At 41.4% G+C, this 26,770-nt stretch overlaps 1 protein-coding gene across 4 annotated transcripts in view; it reads right to left on the bottom strand.

Moving 5' to 3' along the window:
- The window catches only part of Mgam (maltase-glucoamylase), a 132,705-nt gene that overhangs the window by 33,230 nt on the left and 72,705 nt on the right, over positions 1–26,770 (bottom strand). For 3 of the 4 annotated variants that reach the window (XM_060380124.1, XM_060380125.1, XM_060380126.1), the window contains 23 exons: positions 26,539–26,627; positions 24,931–24,980; positions 24,373–24,540; positions 22,010–22,159; positions 21,481–21,681; positions 20,079–20,233; positions 18,645–18,813; positions 18,305–18,401; positions 17,821–17,933; positions 16,346–16,471; positions 15,001–15,129; positions 14,711–14,821; positions 14,362–14,424; positions 11,149–11,283; positions 10,314–10,401; positions 8,771–8,909; positions 7,749–7,882; positions 7,598–7,632; positions 7,389–7,505; positions 5,149–5,297; positions 4,456–4,540; positions 3,572–3,628; positions 952–1,076 (listed from right to left, as the gene is read on the bottom strand). In XM_060380124.1, coding sequence (XP_060236107.1) covers positions 952–1,076; positions 3,572–3,628; positions 4,456–4,540; positions 5,149–5,297; positions 7,389–7,505; positions 7,598–7,632; positions 7,749–7,882; positions 8,771–8,909; positions 10,314–10,401; positions 11,149–11,283; positions 14,362–14,424; positions 14,711–14,821; positions 15,001–15,129; positions 16,346–16,471; positions 17,821–17,933; positions 18,305–18,401; positions 18,645–18,813; positions 20,079–20,233; positions 21,481–21,681; positions 22,010–22,159; positions 24,373–24,540; positions 24,931–24,980; positions 26,539–26,627 — 2,685 coding nt within the window. The remainder of the gene's footprint in view (positions 1–951; positions 1,077–3,571; positions 3,629–4,455; positions 4,541–5,148; positions 5,298–7,388; positions 7,506–7,597; positions 7,633–7,748; positions 7,883–8,770; positions 8,910–10,313; positions 10,402–11,148; positions 11,284–14,361; positions 14,425–14,710; positions 14,822–15,000; positions 15,130–16,345; positions 16,472–17,820; positions 17,934–18,304; positions 18,402–18,644; positions 18,814–20,078; positions 20,234–21,480; positions 21,682–22,009; positions 22,160–24,372; positions 24,541–24,930; positions 24,981–26,538; positions 26,628–26,770) is intronic. The other variant, XM_060380128.1, reaches the window with a different exon arrangement.

Genomic DNA, 26,770 nt, shown 5'->3' on the forward strand with positions numbered 1-26,770 from the left:
TGGTATCAGGGGGGAAAGTGATCTGAAACTGCTTATTTGACAGAGAGAGGGGAAGGGAGGAGGAAAAGGGTAATGATTTTAGTCATGTTCTCATAAAACTTTATAACTTAAAATACTAAGTTGCTGAAGGAGGTTCAACAGAAAAGGTAGGTTTAAGTCCCCACAAAAAGATCCTGTCCATTGAAACCTACGAGGATTAAACTTTGAAGCCTATGAGGACGCTAGTAATCTAATAATCTATCTTCTGCAGAGACAGATTTTATTCATGTAAGCAAAGATGAGCAAAAGTCAGGGGCTCAGGAAAAGTGAGAGAGACTTGAGTTTGTGTTGTTGAAATCCGACTGCAAATAAGAAGTACGAATACAACTACAAATAGTGAAAGCATGCTCATTATTGCTAGGAAACAGGAAAGTGGGCTTGTGGGAGCATAGTATATGGAACCCAGACCTAGAGCAGAGATGTAAGGGGCAAGGGCAGACAACTACAGATAGGTTATCAGGCCAATTCAGGGAGGGAGTACTGAGGGAGACCTCCTAGTACTGTGCTTTATCAAGTCATGAGAATCACAATGTGAAAACGACTACAGCCCTGAGAAATCCAATGATGCTGGCCACCTCATTATCAATGGATCCTCAGAACTAGAGTGAGTAAGGAGATTAGGAGGAAACTCTCTCAAGTCCAGCAGGGTTCTCTGTCAAGAACACATAGGGTAGAGACAGTGGAAAATCCAAGATCACAAACACACAAGCATACACACACAGACACACACACAGATACACACACACACAATATAAATCTGTTAGAAAGAATAGGCAAAATACACAAAGTAAAGAAAAGTAAGCACAATAAAATGGCTTTTGGTCTTAAGACAGATTATGAAAAGATAGCTGACTCTCATGACAAGAGAATAAGCTCAGAGGTGTGAAGCAGAAACACACTCTCTTCACTCACCTTAAGTGAGTGTTCAGGGCAGGTCGTTGCCATGGCAGGATGTAGCCCCCTCGGACATGAAGATTGATGTGCTCAAGAGGGGCTGGCAAGGTCTTCCATTCTCCTGTTGAATTGATATATGCTCCCTGGTGTCAAAAGGGGGAGAAACGATGAGGTGAGCACACACTCCTCCCTGAGTGACACTTCCTGCTCATGTCACTAGAGCTGAAGCTAGGCCGTCACCCTTCATCACAAACATTCTTTCACACTTTGCTCACCAGCATGCTCCCGTATGAAATCGGGTTGTGTGTCCCTAGGCCTTTATGAGAGACCCTGGCCTTTGCAGGATCTCACACAGAGCCAAGAGCCCTCACCATACACCTTGTTTCTAAGGCAGAGCACAAGATGACACTGGACAATTCTATATTCTTTTCTCACTGACTAAGGCCATGCTGTCCCCACTCCCTCCTCCACCATGTTCCATTCACCTTTGATATTTGTTCCATTGCAAAGATCAGTGTAAGCAGGATCTGATATGAATGCTGAATACCATTCTCTTGAGCTGAATAGTTCTGGATTACATTTAACGCCTTTACTAACCCTCACCTGTGAAAGATGCTCCCTCATCTGGGTCATAGCCTAAAATCCTTTCCCTTTTCTCACCCACAGAAGGGCTTCATAATGCAGGCGTGTTTTTGCATTAATTGTTTTATTGAAAATACATTTTTCCATTTTTCAAATTTATTCTGAATATGTTTTCTCCTCACTCTACTCCTAATGCCTCCCCACATCCCCCCCCCCAAGTCAGCTCCCTTCTCTTTCTGTCTCTCCTTAGGGAAAAAAGACATATAAAAAAGAGATAATAATATAATGTAATATAATATAGTAGAATAGAATAGAATATAAATGATAAAGCAAAACCAAACAAATTGGAATATGACAAAACAAAGAGAAGGAAGAACCCAAGAAAAGGCCCAAGGAAGAGATATAGCTGAAGACTCACACTTGCTCACGCATTCAAGGATCCCATAAAACCATCAGAACCTATAATCTATACTCAAGAGCTGTAGGGTAACACATACATACATACATACATATAAAAGTCAAAGTAAAATTTAAAGAAAGCCAAGGCATTATTTGACAAGGAAACTCCAAAAGGCTATTGAGTTCACTTTCTGTTGCTGTCTGCTGCTGGGCATGCAGCCTACTCTTGCGAGTACTTTGTTTCTCTCCTGAGTCACCCTTAGAGAAGACGAAGGTTATCAACTAAAGATAGCTTATGAGGTGGGGACAGGGGCATTGTCTACTGCTCCTTTCCTCTCTAACACACGTTGTTTAGGGCAGGCACTTCTAAAGAACAGGTTAGAAAGCTCTTTTTTAGGATGCTGTCCTATAGTGTGTATATATATGTATATATCTGTCTGTGTGTATTGTATATATGTGTTCATCTGTGTGCACATGTGTATATGGCAGTATATTAGTGATTCTCAACCTTTCCAATGCTGTGACATTTTAACCCAGTTACTCATGTTGTGGTGACCCCAACTATGAAATTATTTTTGTTGTTAATGAATAACTATAATTTTGCTACAGTTGTGAATTATAATGTAAATATCTGTGTTTTCTGATGGTCTTAGGCTATTCTCTGTGAAAGGGTTGTTCGAGTCTCAAAGGGGTCTTGACCTATAGGTTGAAAATTACTGCTGTATATGAATGTGTATATGTGCATTTGTGTGTGTACATGTGTGTGAGTGTGAATGTCTGTGTGTGCTTGTATGTAAATATGTGTTCATATGTATGCACATATCCACACACCTATATACGAATGTGTACATATGTATTAGTCTGTATGTGTGTGTATCTTTGATATCTTTGTGTGTGTCAGTATGTGTAGGACTGATTGTCCTAGCCATCATTCTCTCCACCTTATTTATTTATTTATTTACTTGTTTGTTTGTTTGTTTGTTTGTTTTTGAGACAAAGGCTCTCACTGAACCTAGAGGTGCTGATTGGCTAGACTGGATGGATCCTCTTTTCTCGGCCTCTCCTGCACTCGGGCCATAATTTATTTATAGATTCCTGACTTACAGCTTTCTGTTGCTAGGTCATTATAAAAAGTTCATGTATATGTTTCCACAGTGGAGCATTGGGGCAACTTGAATCCCTGACCCCACGCAATAGTAACTCATACTTGGCTCTGAATCAATGGCGTCATATTCCTTTTGGAGTAATATCAGTGTCTTCATTGACAACACCATATCTCACCCATCTTAGTCAATCAGATGGAGTCGTTCTTAAGCATCTGTGCAACAGCGACAGACACTTAGAAATACAGAGGGGGAGGGATGTCCGTACAGGTGAACTCACATGAACAAAAATGTGGTCAAACACCATACTATTCAGTGCTCTCTGGAGTAGGAAACAGAGCTTGCTAGAGTCTTCACCATGCGGCTAGCGTCAACTAAGGAAAGACATGCTCATATCCAGCCAGGCACAAGATGGCAGGATTACATGTGATTTACGCCCAACCACAGCAGCAGATTTCCTGAGTCAGAGTTGGTCTGTTGTCTTCTGAGCCTGTCATACTCAGAGACATGGAACTCTAACACCGCCAGTTTCTAGGAACCAGTAGCAAACGTACCGTGTAGTAGTCATACCAGAGGGCTCTGGGGAAATACGCACTGATGTTTCGGGCGTTCTGAAAGAAAAAACAGACCGGGTGTGGGCATTGCCATCTGAGATGGAGTTGCCAACCGGCATTGAACGGTGGCATAAAATGATAGAGCTGGAATTGGTACAAGTGCCCCAGCTTCCTGTAGGTCACCAATTCTGAGACCTCTGTTCCCTTCCCTGGTCTCCAGGGGGAGAAACTGCCTAACAGAAACCAGTACCTTCACAAAAGCCCCTTGAGGAACAGGACTTCAAAGAAAATGGCTACCTCCTGCTTGAAGACTGATTCATCCTTTCTCTAAAGACACAATAGCTAAGGTTGGGTATAGAGCAGAAAAGAAAAATCCTGCAGGTTCAAAGGTATTTGAAGATGGTTTAATTAGCTTCTCTAGCTAGCTAAGTGCTGGTCTAGGTTCAGGTACAGAAGACATGGAGAAATGTTGCTTGCTACATGTGTAACTACAGGAAAGGAAGTAAAGTACCAGCCAGCCACAAGGCAGCACGTTATAGCAAGCAGTTCTAAGCACTTCAGGTAAATATGACAGAGGCCATAAAAATCTTAAAACTACTTCCCATACCTCATCCTACACGTTTCATTTTAACCACTGGGAAAACAGTCATATGTTCAAATAAACTACAAAACTCTTTCACTTTGACTATTTTAGGAACTGGAACTATTGTAAAGAAAGATTTGAGGCAGAAAACCCAAGACACAGAATTCTACGCTGAAGGACCATAACAGACAAATGTGGACTAAAAACCAGGTCTCAGGATCTGTCTCACACCCTACTTCCATCTTCATATTCACTCAGCCTGGCAGTTCAGTCCTTCAGGTTCTGAGGCCTCCATACTCACAGGCTCCAGCACAGGGCTGACTAGGAAGGCTGGACCCAGCAGGAACTGTCTGTCTATGTTCCAAGTCTCCCGGTCAGACACAAACCTGGAAAGGGAATGGAAGGTGTCACAGTCAGACCCTGACAGGTTTTGCTCTTAGTACCCTGAGGAAATGTTCAAGCTAAGACCTATGTCAGAGACACTTATGTATTCTCTGCCTCTGTACACAGTGCCGAGCTAATGATAACGAAATACCCTACATTATCCTATGTGTCTTGCCTCTGAAATGCCAGTGATTGTAGAGAAATATGCTCATGGACAAACTACTTCTTCATTATGGCACATTTTCAATGTGAAAGTCTTTATGTTCTTAAATCTTTACTAGAATGCTCATGGAGGTGACCTGAACAAATGGTGGACTAGAATTATATAACAAAATAAAATTATATAACGAAATAAAAGGAGGACACAAACAGAAAAAAAAATGCTAAGGGACATTGGATCTTTTCTAATTTGTTTCCTATTCAATAGCTGGCCTTCCTTTCAAGACCTGTGGTAAGCAAAGCACAGAGGGACTGATAAAGTATGGTCTCTACCAGGTCAATATGATCAAAGAAAGTCACAACTCAGAGTGGAAGAATTGTTTCTTCAAGTCCCACTGTGCAGGTTACATACATGTCCTACTGTTTACCCAAAAACCAACTTGACACTCACTCATGGAGAAGAGGCCGCACGACTGTGCTGCCCTCTGTGTGGGCCTTGTACATCAAGGTGTAGAGATATGGCAGCAGGGTGTATCTGGTCTGCAGCACACTTCTGGAAATATCCTCAAAGGCTTCATCCCAGGAGACAGGGTCTTGTCTCTACAGAAAAAGAAAAGTTCTGTTCAGAGCACAACTGGAAGTTCAAGGGACTTACACTCTGAAAATTTATCCCAAATGTTTCCACTCAACTGGACTCAAAACAATTGCATGTGAGATCTCAAGACCGGACTCTAACAGAGTTGTCCCCTGAGAGGCGCTACCCAGCAGTGCCTCAAAACAGATGCAGAGACTCACAGCAAACACTGGGCGATGCTTAGGGAGTCTTGTGGAAAAGTAGGAGGAAAGTTAAAAGGATTGGAAGGCGACAGGACCTCCACAAGAAGACCAGCAGAGCCAACTAACCAATGCCCAGAGAGGTTTGCTGAGACTGAAGCATCAACCAAAGACCATGCATGAACAGGATCTAGACCCCTACAAATATGTAGCAAATAGGCAGCTTAGGTCTCACGTGTGTCCTCTAGTCAGAAAGTGGGGACTGCATCAGACAGACTTACTGGCCAGCCTTTTGTTCGCTTTCCCCTGGTGGGACTGCCTTGCCAGGCCACAAGGGAAGAGAACATATGCAGTCCTGATACAACTTGTTGAGCTGGGCTGGATGGGAAAGAATGCTCCTCTTTTCTGAGGCAAAGGAGAGATGGGAAAAGGGGCTGGAAGAAGAAGAGGGATAGGGCTACAACAAGGATGTAATGTGAACCCTCCTCTATTGCTGGGGGAATGTAAACTTGTCCAACCACTTTGGAAATCAGTCTGGTGCTTCTTCAGAATAGGTATAGTGCTACCTCGAGATCCTGTTATACCACTCCTACATATATACCCAAAATGTGCCCCACCATTTATTAAGGACATTTGCTCAACCATGTTTGAAACAGCTCTATTCATAATAGTCAGAATATAGGAACAACCTAGATATACCTCAGTGGAAGAATGGATACAGAAAGTGTGGTATATTTAAACAATGCAATACTACTCAGCAATTAAAAACAAGGAAATCATGAAATTTGCAAGCAAATGGTGGCAACTAAAAATTTCATCCTGAATGATATAGTCCAGAAGCAGAAAGACACATAGGATATATACTCACTTATAAGTGGAAATTAGTGATATAATATAGAAAAGGTGTAACAAAATCTATAGCCCTAAAGAAGTTAAACAAGAAAGACCCTAGGGAAGGTGCTTAATCCTCATTCAGAAGGACAAACAGGATAGATATTGGAATTAAGAGAAGAGAAGGAACAGGACAGGAGCCTTCCAAAGAGGACCTCTGTCAGACTCTACCTACCAGGATATCAAAGCAGATACTGAGTTTCATAGCCAACATTAGGGAAGAGTGCCAGAATCCTTATGGAAGAAGAGAGAGATAGAACGACCTGGAGGGGACAGAAACTCCATAAGGAGAAAAACAGAGCCAAAACACTTGGGCCCGGGGGGGGGGGCTGCAGACACCTATACTCCAACCAAGGATCACGAGCAGAGAGGACCTAGACCCCCTGTTCAAAGGAAGCCCATTGCCTGCTCAGTTTCCAAGTGGGTTCTTAGTAAGGTGTACAGGGGCTGTCTCTGACATGAAATCAGAAGCAAGCTTTTTCTTCATGTCCCCGTGGGGGGTACAGCCTTGCCAGGCCACAGAGGAAGATGATGTTTCTTTGATGAAACCTGATAAGCTAGGGTCAAATAGAAGAGGAGGAGATCCTCATCTATCAGGGGACTAGAGAAAGGACATAGAGGGAAAAGAGAGAGGGTGGGTGGGACTGAGAGGAGATGAGCGAGGGGGCTGCAGCAGGGATACTAAGTTAATGAATTGTAATAAATAAACATATAAAATAAATTAAATTTAAAAAGTTTTAAAAAGAAAAGAAATCTATACCATTGAATATTCTTTAAAAAAAAATGAATATTCTTAGTACTTGTAAAACAGCCAATATCTTATGATTCCATAAGATATTCTTTATGTAACATATCAAAAATGCTTTGTAAATATATGGAATCATCAAAATAATATTGGAGAATATAGCTTATAAGAAGGCTTAATGGCTTGGAAGAACTCCCCAAGGAACGCAGACAGCAGGAATATTCTCAGAACCTGGGGTGGCATTCCCAGTGACACAGTATAGGGGAGAGCTGACAGCCTACCCTGGTCCCAATGGTGTTGTGGTTCCTGGAGAAGGGGTAAAAGGCACCCAGCTGCATCCAGCGAACACACATCTCATATTCAGCATCTTGGAAGAACCCACAGATGTCTGCCCCAGTCTGAAACAACAAGGAACAAGGTGAGCTCTTGCTGCTTTTCTCTGAGACCCTGCCACCCTGCTAGGGAGGAGGAGCATGCAAAGGACACTTACATAGGAAATGCCAAAGAGGCTGAACTCCATCATGCCTGCAATGAGAGGTGCAGCAGGGTCAGGACAGGCACTCATCCTCTGCCTCCTCCCCCTTCGCCAAGGACCCTACTCCCAGCCCTGTCTGCATAAGCCCTGGGCACAGCCCACACACCAATGATGGATTTCCCCAGCTGGTCCCAGGCAGCTGTGTTGTCTCCCAGCCAGTGTCCTGCCCAGCGTCCAGAAGAGGGGAATGTGGAGCGGGTGATGACGATCCCTCTCTCTCCTGTCACCTCCTGCACAGCTCTGGTTGGGAAAATAGGAAAATAATTTCAGTGCAGGGCAAGGGAAGGCCCAGATCAGATCTTCTCAACTGCAACCCTGGGACTTAGGGGGTTTAGGGCTGATAGAGACAATACTGATGCCTTTTCACAGCGGTTGGCTAACAACTTCACCAAGTGCTAAACCCATTGCACTGTCCCCAAATGTTAAGCAATCATAAGGTCTATCTACTTATCTTTTTGGCATTTGGTTTTCTATAATTGATGAACTAAAATTTACTAGTCTGCAATTGTATAAATTGTATTATTTACTGAGGTCGCCCGTTGGGACTATGCTAATTCAGTAGACTATTCTTTGATCAGAGAACAAGAATGGCTAAAATCTCAATATCCATGATCCACTTTAAAAGAAAATAGATTACAGCACCCTGTTTACCTTTACACCTTATGATTAACACATCACATCATCTGCTAGCTCCATTGTATAGTACTTTCTCACACCCCTATGCAAGCAGTCCTCAAAAGAATGATTAGTTTCTCAGTGATGAAACTTGCATTCCCAGTTATAACCAAAGAGCTGTCTCCATGCTCAAGTACTCTTCAGTTAAGAAATAAGATGTTCTAGGCCAGTAGCTCTCAACCTGTGGGTCACACCCCTTTGGGGTTGCCTAGGACCATCAGAAATATCAGATATATATTTATACTGCAATTCATAATGGGTGGGGTCACCACAACATGAGGAACTGCATTAAAAGTCACAGTCTTAGGAAGGCTGAGAACCACTGCTCTAGACAATTAAACACTGAGTTCTTCTCAAGCTCTAGAATGGAAAATAGAAGGAAACACAGGGTAGTTACACCAGCCACTGGCCATCGCCATGATAGTGCCACCTACAGAAAAGTGTGCCACTCACTCGTAGGTGGGTCTGGTCTGGGACCAGCCATACAGGCTGTGCACATCATAGTGGCGCAGGGGGGAGCCATCGGGAAGGATCTGCTCGCTCTCCATGCACAGCGTCTTGCTGCTCAGGCCCCTGTCCCTGGCTTCCACATCTGAGAAAGGATATATGACAGTGAGAGGCAGTTGTGATTTTTCTCATTCCAGACTTTCTGCTGATGGATTGATCTCTAGAACTGAAGATAAACTTGATTCCTTTCTGGACCCCCTCCACTGCCTAGGGTCAACTCAGAACTCTGAAGTGCTCTGAAATGAGGTACAAGAAGCCGTGCATGTGCTTTCAGTTGCTGGTTCAATTATAAAGTAAAGGAGGCTGAGAAACCCTGGGTTTTCTTTTTTTTTTTTTCAATGCAGTTTATTCAGGAACATTGAACAATCCTCGGACCCCGGGGAAAGCCAGCCCACAGCTTAAATAGCCTCTGGGTAGCCAACCCAGGCGTGCCACGGGGGCAATGCAGATAGGTCCACATACATGGAAGCAAGCCAGATCCTCAGCCTTAGCCAAATGTGGAATTGTTCGTGACAGAGAGCACTCACCATCGGGAAGGTGGAAGGTGGAAACCAGCTCCATCTTTAAGGCATAGCATTCCGCAGCTCTCTACAGTTCCCCCTTTTTGTTTTAGACGCAACAGACCCGGCTTGGGTCAAGACTGCTAACACAAGCTATTTACTATTCTTAACACAATTCAGTGAAGCTTGTACTAGTATCTGTTTCTTTATATATACTCTACTATAGAAAGCTGATATTTATGGAAATTGTGTAATCTTTACAAGACCCTATACCTCAAAGAAACCAAAATTGGCAGAACTAAGTCATAAACACAAATAGAATCATAAAAACAAATAGAACAAATAGTTAATTGGCCCCAAGTAAAAGGAAATCAACTTTTTCCAATCATTGGTTGGCATGAAAATGCAGGGGGATGCATTATCATGAAAGTAGATAACTAAGACATCTTACAGTGAGAAGCCTTTGAAGACATTACAACTCTTGAGAACCACCTGCACAATTTTGAGAAAATTTCCTCGTGTCTCCAGGATCTTACCAACACTGTGTTGGGTAAAATGCTCCCGATAGCTAGTCTTTGGCCCATTAAACCACAGCAACTATGAGAACCTAGCTTTTATGGCCAGATAACCCCTACTGGCCAGGGTAACTTTTGCTGGCTATGCACAGAGGACACCAAGGGTCAATTTCATATATGACAAGTTCTCAATAGCACTTCTTCATGTAGAGATGAGTTGGCATGTCTACATTTGGGCAAAAGCAGCACACATTCCCTAAAATGTGCTAGCTAGGGAGGGGAAGGCTGATTGTAGGGGTGTTAATTCCCTGCCCTCCAGATTGCCTGCCTTCTGAATAAAGGACAGCTGATCTTCAGTTTCAGTGTCTCCTCAATGACATTTGTCATGACGAGCAACATTTGCTCCAGCATTTCAGGCATGTGTCCAAATATTGCCCCCACTCCCAACAAGAGAAGGAGACCCAGGGTCCTTACGTGGCATGTAGGGTGGTCGGTTCAGAGTAGCATCGCTGCAGCCTGAAGGAACGGCCCCATTCACAAAGCTGGAAGGTTCATTCATATCCTACAAATGTCAGAAACATTGTTTTTGTTTAAATATCATCATAGCATGTAAATTCAGAGACAAGGAAATGGCAAATAGAGCACTAATCATTCAGAAATCTCTGGACATCTGCATAGGGAAGATCTTTAAATGATGGGGAATCTGGCTATAAAGGAAGAGTAATCTCTATGGAAAGTTTTCCCACGGCATCAAAGTGCCAAAGATTTCATTTGAAGTCTTAGAGCAAGAGCTTTAGGTAAAGGACCAGGTGTGGAGAAGACCAAATCTGCCCAACCCTTGATTAGAGGAAGTGCAGTGTGGCATATCCAAGTCCAGAGATAAATATTATTCTGTTAGTATATTAAGACACACACAGGAAGATGGCTGCAGCGATCTCCCAGTGCTTGCTCCTTTTGTTGGGTTCACAGAATCAACTTGGTGGCTCACAACCACCTGTAACTCCAGTTCCATTTCAAGATCTGACCCCCTCAGGAGTACCAGGCACACACATAATGTACATACATACATTACATCATTACATGTAGGCAAAACAGTATACATCTGTACATGCATACATAATAGAGAAAATACTAATACCAATGAAATAAATAGTAAATCTTTATAAAAATGTAAAGTTCAGAAAGATGCACGAACACATGTGTGCACATGCAAGCACTCCCTCCCCCTCCTCCCCTCCCACAAACACAGCACTCCTACCCTTCACACACACACACACACACACACACACACACACACACACACACTTACAATCCACAGGCCATCAAACTTCAAGCTCTTCCCTGGATTGTGTAGATTCGTGTGGAGTTCGGCAATCTCTCTCTTCCACCACTTGGTAGTTGAATTACGGAAAAAGTCTGGGAAGGCTACATAAGCTCGGTATTGCTGTAAAATAGCAATACTTTAATTTGTAAATGCAGCAAAATACATTTAATATGAACATGACTCATACACTGTCTTACACTACACAGTTTAAGACAAATAATAGTTTGAACCAAGTCTATAGCAGATATTGGAACAGCATTATCTTAGAAAAACATGTAGAATACAAGTAAGAAAGCACAAAATAACACCTATCAAGAACTTGAAAAACATCCAGTAATTTCCCTTATATCTCTGCAGGAATGGGAGTGGTCAACATACTGCACTCACTAACTTATGATCCCCTATCCCAAATGCTCCCTCATTTCCTAGGACTGATGAGGCAAGGCAGAAGCCATGTGAGGTTTTAGCTACGTCAGGTATCAGGTAAAAGACATCAGGATGGACAAAAGCATTCAGGAAACGTTCCCACTAGGATAAAAGTTAGAATAAGATTGCACTTCATGATTTTGGACCAACTAGTTCTCTGTTTGCTTTGATTTATATGCAATATAAAGCAGGATAGCTTAAGGTAGTGCTTTGCTTTTAGTTTCTCTTCCTGTTGCCTCAGATTATAAAAGCAGCATATACATCTTACATGAAAAGTGGGTCCAATGTGTCACTCCTCAACTTTAACAGTTTTTTAGAAGCAAAGATCTTGCCATTCATTTTCAAGTTTATCTTCATATTATCTACTGTGTTTAACAAAGTTGGAGAAAATACTGGATAAAAAGTTATTCATACTCTCTGTCTACTCATGGATTTATGCCACTCAAGAAGAAAAAAATAGTCACAAAAATCTATATGCTTCTCCCTGTTATTTATTGTAGAACATTTCAGCCCTTGGTGTGCCTCAACAAAGTCTTATTTATGTTCTTCACAGAACTGCAAGCATCAGGACTAAAGAATGGCATGGAAAAGAATAGTAGGAAGCCTCAACTGTTTACACACACCAGATAATAGTCAATTAGGGAAGAACCCATAGTCCCAGAGAAGGCACAAGATGTTAAAGAACAGACCAGAAATGGATCAGCATGCATTGCTTTTTCACAGGGGAGGCACAATGTGATAATAATGGTGATACATAGGAGTTGGAAGATCTTTCTTTTTTAGTGTAAAAATGGTAGTAGAAAAGGATGCTTTAATATCGCTCAGAATGGAAAATGCAATAGACATCAGAAGTAGATGAAGGGAGGGAACTGAGTGGGAGATGAGGTGGGAGAATAATGGCAGTGAGAACGAGGTAGCCAGAGAGAAGTAGAAGGCAGGCAAGGAGAAGAACTGGGAAAGAGAGAAGAAATGAGGGAGGCATCTCTTAGACAGGGGAGGCTCCTGGGAGACTATGTGGTTGACCCTCGCTGAGACTCCAAGCAAAGGGTGTCAAGGAGTCTAAAGTCAGCACCTCCTGTAGCCAGGTGGGACTCCCAGTAGAGGAAGGGGGACACCAACCCACAGATAAAACCTTGGATCCAGAATGTATCTTGTCTACAAGAAGTGTAGGGGCAAAGATGGAACAGAGATTGGGAGAATGGCAAACCAATGACTGGCCCAGCTTGAGACACAACCCACAGAGAAGGCTGACCACTGTCACTGTTAATGATGCTCTGCTATGCTTGCAGACAGGAGTCCAGCATAACTGTCTTCAGAGAGGCTGTGTCTGGCAGCTGATGGAGACAGAAACAGAGACCCAAGACCAAGCAATGGGTTGAAGTTGAGGAGTGCTATGGAAGAGTAGGAGGAAGAATACAGGGAGCCAGAGGGTCAAGGACACCACAAGAATACCTACAAAGTAATCTAAACTGAGCCCACGGGTGACTGCAGAGACTGAACCACCAACCAAAGAGCTTGTATAGACAGAACCTAGACCCCCTATACACATGTAGCAAATGTGCATCTTGGTCATCATGTGGGTCTCCTAACAGTAGGAGTAGGGGCTGGCTCTGATTCTGCTACCTACCACTGTGTCACTTGCCCCTAGCTGGCCTGCCTTGTCATTCCCAGGTGGAAGAGGATGTGCTTAGTCCTGCAGTGACTTGAGATACCAGGATGGATTGGTACGAAATGAACCGACGACCTCCCTCTCTGTGAGAGGAAGGAGAAGGGGGGAGTGGGAGAAGGAGAGTGTGGAGGTAAGACTAGGAGATAGGAGAGTGGGAGATGGGATCAGAATGTAAAGTGAATAAATAAATGAACAGACAGACAGACAGACAGATAGATAGAGGAGGAAAGAAAAAAAGAAATCATGAAACTCCTAACAAAGAGAACTTTGCACCAGAAGCAGATGCCCAAATAGCCAGGCTTCTCTCTGACCTCCAAGCTCCTCAGGGAAAGATGAATTGGCAACACATGGTCTGATGTAACCCTTGTCTACAGAGTCATCACATCTGGCTCTCCACCAGTGACCACTTTCCTACTCTTAGAACCCTGATCACAAATTCTATAACCACAACTCACAGCACAGAAATGAGCTGCATTCATGCAATGGGTAAATAGGGCTAAATGATCTTAAAATGCGAAAGCTTGCTGATATTGCGGGGAAATGCAGTTCAAGAAGAAGGTGATACTTATAGTCATTATAAAGGAAAAAGTTTATTCCTAATAGAGAGCAAATGTATAATACAAGGCAGTTGTGACAGGGTAAAAGCAAAGATAGGAAGAACATGCAAATCAGAAAGGATTTATAATCAAGAAGGTAAATAGGTTGTCTGTCATCATAAGGCAGGCAGTGAAAAAGTCAAACTACACAACCTATACCTTAATTCACAGAAAAATATTATTTTTAGTGGTATCTTCCTGTTGAAAGTCTATGAGCCTCTGGATTCTGACAGGTTTGGATTTGAAATCACAATTTTACTATGATAACCATAGACATATAACCCAAGGTTTTTGAGTCTCAACTCTCAATAACAATAATACTGATATCAGAGTAAGAAATGAGACATGAATTAGAAACAAAAAGTATTTGAAAGATCACCAGGAAACAAACAACAAGAAGGACACATATTCTAAGTATATTTCCATGCCATGTATGGGCATTTGTGGTGTCCTTGCTGCCTCTTCCAAGAAACTGTGATTCATTCAACATCCACAAGGGCAATTTACCTCCACTTGACTGTCCCAGTCGAGAGAGGGGTCCACAGTGATATTAGGGTAATCAGGCCACACCTATAGACAGAAAAGCGATAAACAGAAATGTCCCAGGCAATTTCCCTTACACTGAATTTCTTGTGAAACTGGAAGCTGGTCCTTTGTTTGTTATGGAAGATTGTACCACAGAAAAGTAGATCCTATAAATCCCTTAACTGTTACCAATAATAAATAAGTATTGATTGTGAAACAAATACCAAACACTTAAGAAAGCAAAAGGAAACAGTCAAGACTACATTCTTAAACACACTAACAGGGTACCTGGCCCTGGGTGAGGATTACTGGATCCCCACCAAGCTCATACCTTTCCCCAGACAATGTCTCCGTTATTGGGATATCTGATGAAGACGTCATCCTCCACACCCCGGGTGAAGGCAGGATAGGGCTGTGTCTCATTGCCAGAAATGGCTGGGTCCTGCAATCAGGGCACAAAGTAGGTGGGAAAGTTAAGATCAAATGAGGGTGGATAGAAAAAAGGCAAGTTCCCAGTTTCAATTTGCACTGTAACAGGAAAGAACAGACAATCTAAGGCCATCCCCACACAAGCCCATCCAGTGTCCCATCTACAGCCTACACATCCACAGGAGGACTAACCAGAATAAGGATGACCCGCATCCCATCGTCCTTCATGCGGTTGATCAAGGCTGGTAACCCAGTGAACTTGGGGCTGAGTGTGAAGTCCAGCTGCCTCTCCATGTAGTCAATGTCTGAGTACTGCACATCCTGGGGATGACAAAGGGAAGCAGTGGCTGCTGCTGGGGACTGCTGATGACTGCTGGCTCTAGCAGAGTGTGTCTGGATATTTCATTCTAGGCCCTATTATAGCTTTGGATCTTGGGATATTCACGAATTTTTCAAACTTTCACTCAGAAACAGAAAAATTCATTTCAATATCAACAAAAACTGAAAAAAGATATAAGTGCCTATTTTAGCGGCTGTGGTAAATACTGAATAAAACACCACAGGAAAAAGTGCTTTGGACTTCTCTATGAGGTCCTGAAATCAGTGACGTTTGCTAATAAAAAATAATGTCAAATATTCAGTCCTAAGATGATATGAATCATTATCAAAACCAAAACAGTTGTCACTAGAGATCCAGTGTTGGAGATGAGCAAATGTATAACTCTACTTGAGATATTCCATTACAACAGTGGTTCTCAACCTCGTTAATGTTGTGACCCTTTAATATACTTCTTCATGTTGTGGTGACCCCTGCCCATGGTTATTTTTGTCACTTCCTTTCTATAATTTTGCTAGTTTTATGAATGTAACATAAATACCTGCTTTTTCTAATGGTCTTAGGTGACCCCTCTGAAAGGGTTGTTTTACCCCTAGAAGGGTCATGACCCCCTAGTTGAGAACCACTATATTACAGGAAGTACTTTGCACCATTGAAGCATAGAACAATAAGTACAAGACAAACACTAAAGGTAACAAGATGATTTCTGATTATTGAGATGATCAGTTTTGAAGTGAATGTGATTCATTCTGTATGTGATTGCATTGCAAACTCAATACAGGATTCCAACACGAAGCCAGAGGAAGGCTTGTTGCTCAGAGAGCTTTTTGCTGTGCTGGGCCCAAGAAAGCAATCCTTGTATGGGATGGGCCCACTGAGTTTGCATTAAGTTTTCTTGGTTAAGCAAAACAGGTATTGGAGCAGTGTTCTATCATCATGTCAGTAAGGACATTATACTTAAATATCTTGAAGTCAGTCATTCAAAAGAAGCAGAGGAAATCGTGATACAGGAGACAACACTCATGAGCCACTCTTAGCTTTTCATTGTCAGTCTGAGCCACCAGTGTTATGAGGGAAATGGTTTCCCCTGAATCACCGTGGAACATGTAGGCTCAGTGTGACATGACATGAGAAAGCAAAGTGTGTCCTTTTAAAACCACACTTACAATTGACAAACAAATCCCCAACAGATGTACTTACGTAGGGGATCTGCTTAGCCACCATCTCATCGTACAAGCTGGCAATCTCAGTGTCATTCTCATATCCATAGCGACACAGCTGGAATCCCAGAGACCAGTAAGGTACCATCACAGGACGACCAATCAACTAGAAAACAGACAGAATGTTAGAAATTTAGAGGAGAAGCTGGATGAGAGTTGGATATAAGGTCAGAATATTTTACCTAAATTAGACAGAAAATTCAAATCCAAAAATGTGGATGTTGGGGCAGGAGGCAGAGCTCCAGGGACATAATACAGAAAGCCTATAGCTTCCCAGAGGACATTTTTCAGAAATTCTGAAAAAAAAAAAACTCTTTTATTCAGATTCCTATAAATTGGACATTAAAAACACACAACACACAAGAGGGAAATAGCTAACTTAGGATGTAACTTCTAGGTCTTGCTGATTGTGTAATGTTGGGAAGTCATATGACATGTCTGTGATTGTTTATTTACCTGTAAATAAGAGCTAATAATAGGATCTATCTCAGCTGGGTACAGTGGTACATGCCTATAATCCTAGAACTCTGGGAGATAGAGGCAGGTAGATCTCTGTGAATTCGAGGCCAGATTTGTTTACAGAGTGAGTCCAAGACAGCCAAGACTACACAGAGAAACCATGTTTTGAAAAGTAAAAGTAAGCTCTATCTCATGTTTTGGCCAAGTAACTTAGTATGTGTGACACACTTTCATGCACATTAAAAACTGGTGCAGTAGATATTTCATACATGTTTGTAGACATTGTAACGAACAATGTTATTAAACCCCATGGCCATGAACCTACAACCATCACCAATACAATCATCATCTCTATCACCACACTATAACCATCATGACAATGACATAATGTAATCTTTGCCATCATGATAATTCCCATTGCCTTAACAGTCATATTCAACATCACTAACATGAAGATGGTACCAAAACTACCATCACATCTACCACCACCATCACTAATATGAACCTCATTATCACAACTCCCAATATCCACTCCACTACAGTCACTTTCATCATCACCTCATCTCCTACTGTTTCCCAACAATTATCACCATACCAGTCACCATCCTCACAATCTCTTTCACCTACAGTACTACCACTGCATTCAAGACCATCATGCCTCACCACATCATCAACAACACCACCATAACTCTACCACACCATAGCTCCATCACACTAGCATAACTCCACACTATCTCCACCACTAGTTACCACAAATACTCTGCTACACACCAATAGATAGAGAAAGCATAAGTTTATTAGTTATAAGTATATAACCACTAGCCCTGATTCTATGTTATATCTTCCTCTGAGAAAGACAACAAACTCAGGTACCATGTGACAGTTACATTATATGGCAATCCTGTATATCAGGGTTGAAACACTTTGTGACTGTATGTATACACACACACACAACAAATATATTCCTTCCTACAAAACAAAAAAATTCCTTCCTACCTCTGTGTACTGCTGAGTGACAAGCTCGGGAGTTGGGCCCAAGAACACATAGAAATCCAGAATGCCTCCTGTGGTGCGGTAGGTCAGGGCAGGCAAGGGCTGGAATGTCACATCTGAAAACACAAGAAAAGGACATCATGCAGAATCCTTTATGTTCAGAACACTGACCCTGGAGTCCCAACACCCTCTTTTGTTTATGAGGACAAATTGACCACAGATATGCTAGAGTAACTCGATACAGAATTGAAAAAGTTAAATGAAAGCTTTTGTAAGCTACATTGTGAAATAAAAAAATTGGCAAATTACATATAATTAAAATATACACAAAAGATCAAAAAGAGGGAAAGCAAATTCCACAAAGATACTTTTGGTCTTAAAAGACAATGAAGTCAATTATATTCTAAAGAAACTCAGGAAGCTTGAGAACTGTAAGTCCACACAGAAATGATTGGCATGCAGTAAGAGGACACAGGTGTCATCCTACCCATGGCATTGCTGTTCATCAAGAGGACTCCGTGGGCGTTGCCATCCTCCTCTAGCCCCATGTAGTAAGGGTGGACACCATAGGAATTCTTCTTGTACTGAGAGTCATAGAGGAAAGAGAGGTTAGGAGACTGTGTGCACGGGAAAGGAACTCAACAGGATTTGATTGCAGAATTTAGTCAGCTTTTTCTGTTAAGAACAAAGGAATAAATGGGGAGCACACAGTATGTCCATTTGCCTAAAAGGAGAAGGTGAGGGTCAAGTGGAGTCTGGAAAGGAGAAGCACAAGACACAGCATGGGTGGAGGGAGAGAACACAGACCACAAGCACTCTGTCCTTACCCCCGGGGGCTCATCCCTGGAAAACATGCCCCACGTGTGCCAGTTCAGGTCTATCTTGAAGGTTGTGTGCTCAGTTTCCCCAAAGCCATAGATGTATGTGGAGGGCAGGCGGGTGGAGATGCGGATGAACATGTCATTGAAGGTGAAACCGAGGAGCTGGGAGTCCCAGCTGCAGAGCGAGAAGGGACATGGACAAGAGAATGTCAGCTTCCTAGTCATTTGCAAAGGCTGCCCTTGTGAGCACAACAGAGCCCTCCACTTTCACACTTCAGTTCTAGAGACCTTCCATATAAAAATATATATGCAATAAATGCAGACACGCCTGTTAAATGCCCCAATCACTCTCACTTTAATCTCTTAACTGTATCATTGTGTCCCTTTAGTTTTGTCTACAGTAGCAAGTTGAAACATTTCATCACATTCCAAACTCACCATGGCTTCTGTCTTGACTTCTGATGGTCCACTTCCTAAACTTATACAGAGCTATGAACACCTCACACCAACTTGCACTCACTCTCTCATGCTCACTCATGTCTCATGAGAGCCACCTGTGGAGACTCTGGGGCTCTTCTTGTTTGAAAGCCCACCTAGCATCCATGCTTCCTCACCCACCTTCATCCTGTTAGTTACCTCAATGGAATCTCCCTATTGTAACCCATACCCTTCCTCCAGGCATATAACAATGGGTTCTATCATTCTATCGCAAATGTTCCTTTTCCAAAAAGTCCATGTGGGACTTCTAAACTAGGTTCTACTGCTACATCAACTGTTCCTATGAATGAACAAGCTCAGATCATTGTATCTGAATCAGCACATTATCTGAATTCCATGATTATTCCAGCAGGCAAGTTGTCACTGTTATTAAATATTGTTCACTGAATAATTTTAAGTTTGTTTGTGAGAAGAAAAAGGGCACAAATCTAGAAGCACGGTACCCAGAACAGTATCTAGTACACAGCAGTAATTAAGTAAATAATTATTCAACGTATACCTAAGTACTTGTAACTGCCCTAGTTGTCACACTCAGAGTTTAAAAGATTTCCTCTAACAACTGAAAGGAGTTTGTGGACAATTGGGAGTTTGGCCTTGCAGGAGAAGTATGTTATTGGAGACAGGCTTTGGAGTTGAAAGCCTCACACCATCCTACTTAGGTTTCTGTTTCCTATTTGCAGCTCAAGATGTGAAATCCAATTTTTTCCTACTGCATGGCTGCCTGCCTCCAATTCACCATCATGGAGATTAATCCTCTGAAGCCAGAAACTCAAATAAACACGTCCTTAAGTTGTCTTGGTCGTGTTTCTATCACAGCCATGGAAAGTAACCAACACATCATCGATCAGAACATGGCACTATGAAGCTGTCGTCAAGGACACTGCACCCGGTGAGGCGTGTTTAGGAGAGCAGTAACTCAGAGTGAGACCAGGAACCACTCACATTACAGTGCCTGTGCTCTTCCGGCGAATTTCAATTCCAAATGGATTCTCCTTGATGAGGACATCATAGAGACAGGCCTCAGGGGTGCTGGTTGGAGCAGTGGGGATGTCCAAAGGCACTGGGACTTCATACCGACTGTGGTTGGGATCATAGATCTAGGCCAGAGGAAATCAGTTCATGTAAACTCAAAAATATGACATTACAATATGGTGTTTTCCTGGTATGCTGGCAGTGATCAAAATTAACATTATTGCACCATGTAATTCAAAATAAATCAGGTGAAGAATTTGCATTCCCACCTCACAAAATATTAGAGGATTGAAACAGCACATATCCTAAGTATACTGAATTGATCATGTATAACATGTAAATATGTCAAAGCTAGAGGTCAATAGTATAAACATTCAGTCACCTGTCATTTGAAAACAACACTTTACCCTAGGATGGTACTTTAGATGAATACCATGAATACCGCAGCATACTCTTAGAGGGTCTGACAGAGACTAGATGTTGAATGTCTTGTCTTCTTAACCTCATAATCCAGGGCTTAGTCAGCATACCAGAGAACATTGTCCAATTTAAGAGCTTGATCTGGGTCAGGTCTCACTGTTATGAGCTCTAGAACATTTGTTCATCCTTTCTATCATTGGGATAGTAGGAAAAATTCACCCTGAAATTGGTGTGGTATTTCTAAACAGAAGACAAATTTTTTTAACATGTGGATGAGGAATGCAGGGAAACCTGAAAATTATTTATTAATTAATTATAGTTAAATAAACATATCCTGTCTTAGAGCAGCTCACAATTTAAAAAGGAAAAAGCAACAGGATAGCTTCTCCATCCTTGCTTCCTTGGTTTAATTAAACCATGGAAGATAAAGAACTCACTTCCATGAGAATTTCAAAGATGTCTCCAATTATTTTATTCAAATGCTTATTCCTCCTCTTACACTGTCAATCACAAACCTGCTCAGTTTCTTGAATTCCCTACCATTCATAGGCATGCATGCAATCTAGGAACATGGTAGTCATTCCATGCACATCTTCCTCTTAGAGTCTATAGGAATGACAGGGATCTCAAGGTCTCACATGCATCCACTGTTTCCCATCTTTATCCTTATACCTAGACTAAACTCAGCCATAACTGCCCTATTTCCCTAGCACCTTCATCTGCTTCCTTGCTGCAATTTCCTCTTAGTCACAATGATTTCCTCTAATTCAATTTCTGTGGAGATCTCTCTATTCTTTCAGTCATCTAATAGCCCTCATCATTACGATGATGATCTAGAGTACTTTGCTATGAAAATATAATGAGTCTTTTCAAAATTTCATGACACGAAGTTGCAAAGAGTAGTGGAACTAGAAAGGCCCTGTCCACACTGGATGGTACACCATGAGTTTACCTTAAACTGCAGCATTTCGTTCTTGTGGTAGGTCACTCTCAGCTGCAGTTGAGTCACAGGTGTGGAGGGGAAGGCATTGCTATGAAGAGAAGCCTTCAAGGAGATGTCAGCTGTGGCCTCATGTGAGCTGTACTGAATATTGCTGACTGAGTACAGCCCATTGGCAAAGTAGCAGAAAGGGACCCCAGGAGAGCTGGATTCCTGAAAAGAAAGTCAATATTCTGTATCAGCAGGGATAAGAAGTTTTCAAACAGAGTTAGAAGAGTCAATTTATGTGGAGACAAAGGCATAGCTTCATTCATTCTTGCCTAAAGCTTTTAAGTAAGCATGAATTTAACTTCCTTACCTAAAAAGAGCAGAGTAAACACATCCCACTTTTTCCCACTCCACCCCTCAACCTAAATAATGCTCATCTGGAGTCTCTTCTTCCTGTGGATTTTAATAAACCATGGCTACAGGGCTATGCTACAAACAATTAGATTGGGTTGCAAGGGTTTTCAGGTGATATGAACATCTTCAGCATGGTTACCTCCCAGATGCAGCCACGGGCAATGCAGTTTTCCTCAGAAACACCATGCTCATCAGGATAGCAGTCTATCTTTTCCTGGTCCCTTATATTGTCCCACTCGACTGTGTATGCTTCTCCCAGCACGAGCTGAATATCTGTGATGGTGGCAACCTGAAGGAAGGGAAATTCATCCTCAGGACAAAAGCCTTTTTCATGGAAATTAAGTATAGATGCCATTTTTAGTCTATCCATAGGACACACGTTTAATGACTTAAAGGACACACAACTTTACAAAATTACAATTGTATCTATGGGGTGAGACATAGTCAGTGACACTAGGAAAATCCACTATTTTATCAAACCTTCTATATCACATTGTCTAGAGATAGACCAAGGAAAACCTGTTGTGATTTTTTCATCCCCTCCAACGACAACTTGACCATTATTTATTTTGTAAGAAATAAATGTTTAACATGACCCATTTGGTGGGAGCGTCTAATGCACAGAGCAACCTGAGTAATGTGTCTCAGATTGGAGTTCTTGTGCTCTATGGAATCTCAACTCAAATTTCTTCAATTTTTTATATCAGATTTATCAATTAAACTGGGGAGTTAGATATATCATTATATAAGCTTCAATTTCCATTATTCTAAGTCAGGTATAGAGTTACAGACTGATAATGGAAGACTTCCGAGCCCTTCAACTGCCCAGTTCTGAAAGCTCAATTTGGAGAGCATTATCAAGACAAATACTTTCTAGAAAAACAGGGCCCTTTCTGGAACACAGTAATAGCTATCTTCTTTGTATAAAATATACTTTTCTTTCTTGGTGTTTAAAGAATAGATTCTGACCATTAATAGCTGAGAATTTAATGACTGTAGTATTAGCAAGGCCAAAAAAAAAAAAAATCTGAGTTCCCTTGCTTGGCCAGGGTTTTTTCTTAATAGAATGGCCTACCTCTTCAGCGTTATCTGTACCTTGCTCTTTCTTCTCTTTTTTTGGTTTTCCTTTTTTTGTTCTGTCTTAGAATAAGTACTTTGTGACTGGATCCAAGCAGCTACTTCAAGTCATTACACAAGATAAAATGGAATTCTGATAAAATTCAACCTCTGAGTCAATACCAGCAATTTTCAACAATGAACTTTTTATTACAGAAAAAGACCTTACATCTGTTTGCCATCTCGGACATCTTGTCACATAATGCTGACGGATCCAAATTTATTTTATGTGTATGGGTATTTGCCTGCCTGCATGTCTTTACATTATTTGTGAGCAATAACCATGGAGGCCAGAGGTTTCAATGGATCCCAAAAACTGGAGGTTCAAACGTTTAGGTGCCAACATGTAGGTGAAAATCAAACCAGGGCCTCTAGAAGAGCAGCTAATGCTACAAACTGCTGAACTATCTCTCCATTTCCATGAAACTTTTTAAAACTAGTATTCCAGTCATTCTTCTCCAGAAAGCTGCTCCCAATTTAATCTACTAAACTTTGAACAGCAATTAACACCAAAGTAGATATTTGACAAATGTTAGATGAGGTTCCTTAATATTTTCATATATTTTTATATATGTGAATTGTACCTCTCACCACCCTGAATCAAACAATAAAGAGCTTCTTTGGTGATATGCTAATTATCTCAGTTTCTCTCATGAACAACACTTGTTTTTACATATGCATCAGCTGTCTTATACTATGCAGTAGACACAACAAACCACATAATCCTGTTTCTAACTTCACGATGTATGCAATATGTATGTAAAGTGATACATTTAATATGATAAGAAAATGTCAAATGTGATCACTGTGCCATTTAGTAGAAAGCTCAGTTGACTAGGGAAAGGATGCTCATAATGCTGAGAGACTAGAAGAATGGAATGAAGTCCTAAGGAAAGGTTAGGTCTCATTATATCTGTCAGAATACCACTTCCTAATCACCCTCCAAGTTAGTTAGTAGGACCACCAAGTTCTTTTTCATAAAATATTTCTTCCAAATGCATATGTTAGAAAACCTATACTATATCTAAATGAAGTTTAAAACAAAAAAAAAATTAAAACCAAAGAAATAAAATTAATTTAAACATTTTAATCATGGGACTTTCATCTCTACCTTAACCTTCAAGCACAAGCCATCAACTTCCAGAAGATCCTGTCCTATAAACATTGAGATTAAGCAAACATGGAGAGACAAGAGAATAAGGAAAGAAAAACTGGAGTCATGGTGGCTCAAACCATCTCCCGTCTTACTATCTTCTCAAATTCTCTGACCTCCTTACAGGCCTCAGACATGCTCCTGTCCTTCAGCAACCGTAAAATGTTAGCAAGAACTGCTACCATGATACCATGGATGTCTGCGAAAAGCTCTCTCACAAAATGAGTTCTTACCTTCAGGGTTGAATTGTAACTGACTTGAGGAGACATTTGAGTGAGGGCACCGTTCTCCTTCACTCTAACATTGAAAATTGCCTGTGTCCCGAGGATTTTGATTTCCTGGAATGCCAGGTTATTGGGATCCTTGTAGTTGGGATTTGAAACTGTCACATTCAACTGGTTCTGAAACACAATCAAGCATAGTTATGAACAAAGAATGAACATGGAGAGGCCCTAGGCTTTCAGATACCCCAGGATAAACTAGACCCTCAGGCTGCTCTGAAGGCCTCTCAGTTTCCTATGCTGCTGCATGCTATGGGGATGCAAATTTATTGTTGTGATGCCAGTGGAGACCATGGGGGAATCAGATAGACTTTTTACAAACATGTCTTTTACAATGCTAGCTGATTTTCTTTAGTGTTACCGTTGCCTCTTATTGATAACATAGCTGATACAGTTATTTTTCATTAGGACATAAATAGTAATTATTTACCTCATAAAGACTGATCATTAACATGTAAATTCACTTTCTGACAAAATCCCACACAATATTCATTAAAATATGCTACTCACTTGAGTGGCAGAAAACTCGCTGAAAAGGTAAATGTTTTTGGCCACAGTATCTGAAAGAAGAAAGAGATGTCAGACTGTCCTGGTGAACACAGAACACATGTTTCGTCTTCTTCTCCTCAAAACTGATTCCTTGGTCTCTTCCTGACTGAGGAGCACTTCACCCGTTCTGTGTTCACAACATCTTTTTTCATTCATCCATCGGACACTGTGGCAGTCTCTGGACCTTTCCTTTTACAGATGATACCACAGTGAATGTGAGAGGCCATGTATCGCTGTGACAGACAGACTGTCTCCAGTCTTTTGGATGGTCCATACCTAGACATGGGACTTCGGTGCTATATGGTAGTTGTGTTTTCAACTTGTGAAGAAGTGCCTATGTTGCTCTCCATTGTGGCCATGTAAATTCTTTTATGATTTCTAGCCTTTGTTTTGGTGTTGTATTTAAAGTCACAATACCAGGCCCAGTGTGAAAGAAAATTTCCCCTATAATCCTTCCTAAGGATGATATTTTAAATCTGTTTGATTTTTTAAAAGAGCCAGGATGGTAAAACAGTAAAAATAAGCAGATGATAATAAAAGGATTACAGTGCATGTATACAATTGTTAATCTTTAGTATTAGAAAAGGACTCTGCATTGTGAGAGCAGAGATAAATATGGATCTCCTAGTAATGTACTAGGAGAAGTGGGTGAGTCAACAAAAGAGAAGCAATACATGAACTCTGTTCGTACAGGGGATAAATAGATGAAGTATTATAAACAGAGGACTACACTGTAGTTTTCAGGGGCAAGTAGAAGGGTAAATTGGGGATGGCTGTTCAAGGACTATGAACCATGATAATAACAAGTTCTATAGAGCCAATGCTGCCGTTACAGGTTACAGAAGCATCAATAACTGTTGTGATAACTCTTGCACATTCCTGTAAGTGTGCAGAGCCTGCAAGCCCACATATTTGTCTTCTCCTAATTCTAGAACTGTGAAAGTTTCCTTTGCAGTGTTCCCAAGGCAAAACTCTGATGGAACTCCATTTCCAAAATTAGAGTCATGAGAATTGTTAGTGCAGTGGAAGCAATAAAAAGGCAGGAAGGAATTGGGGGGGAGGGGAGGAAGAAAAGAAGGAAGGGAGTAAAAGAGGAAGGAAGGAAAAAAGTGAAGGAAATGTGCTGAAGCACCTAAAATGCATGTAATCAGACATATGTGGGCTCCTTCCTTCCCCTGACATGAGTATGCTTTTCAGATGATTAACACTTTCCCCCAAGGACTTGAGACAGGGTGGAAATATTCACAGAAAAGTGAATTACAGAAGAGTCATGTAATGTGTCCTTCAGATGTCTTTTAATAATGACATGAGAGCCTTAGATATTTCTGACCAAAGAGAAAATTCAAGAAGAGAGAGACGGAGCCACAGAGACAAAGACAAGGATGCTCTGTCTCCATCTGTGGTTCATCTATTATGGCTTCTCACCAGTACAACCAGAAACAAATGTTTTATCAGTGATGTTGCTGTTAGGATGCCTTGTGAGTTGTCACCACAGCTGAATGGCCGGCAAGAATGAAGGGACAGAGTCTGAAGCAGCTTTCTTTGGCCACCCCCTTTTAAGGTACTCACCCATTGACTGCCCATCATCCCAGAACAGCTCTCCTCTTGCTTGTTGGTTCTCATCCAGGGCAATGATAAGACCAAGAGGGTTCTTCCGGCTGTGGGGAATAAGATTTACACAAGACACAAACCCTTAGAGCAAAAGGGATTTTGGAAAATATTAGAAACAAATTTCCAGTAGGTAAAGGTATTAGTCATAGATGACTTCTTTCCTCTATAGACAGAGGCAAGGATGCTAGAA

Source organism: Meriones unguiculatus, chromosome 3 (assembly GCF_030254825.1).
Source record: "Meriones unguiculatus strain TT.TT164.6M chromosome 3, Bangor_MerUng_6.1, whole genome shotgun sequence".
Taxonomy (NCBI): Eukaryota; Metazoa; Chordata; class Mammalia; order Rodentia; family Muridae; genus Meriones; species Meriones unguiculatus.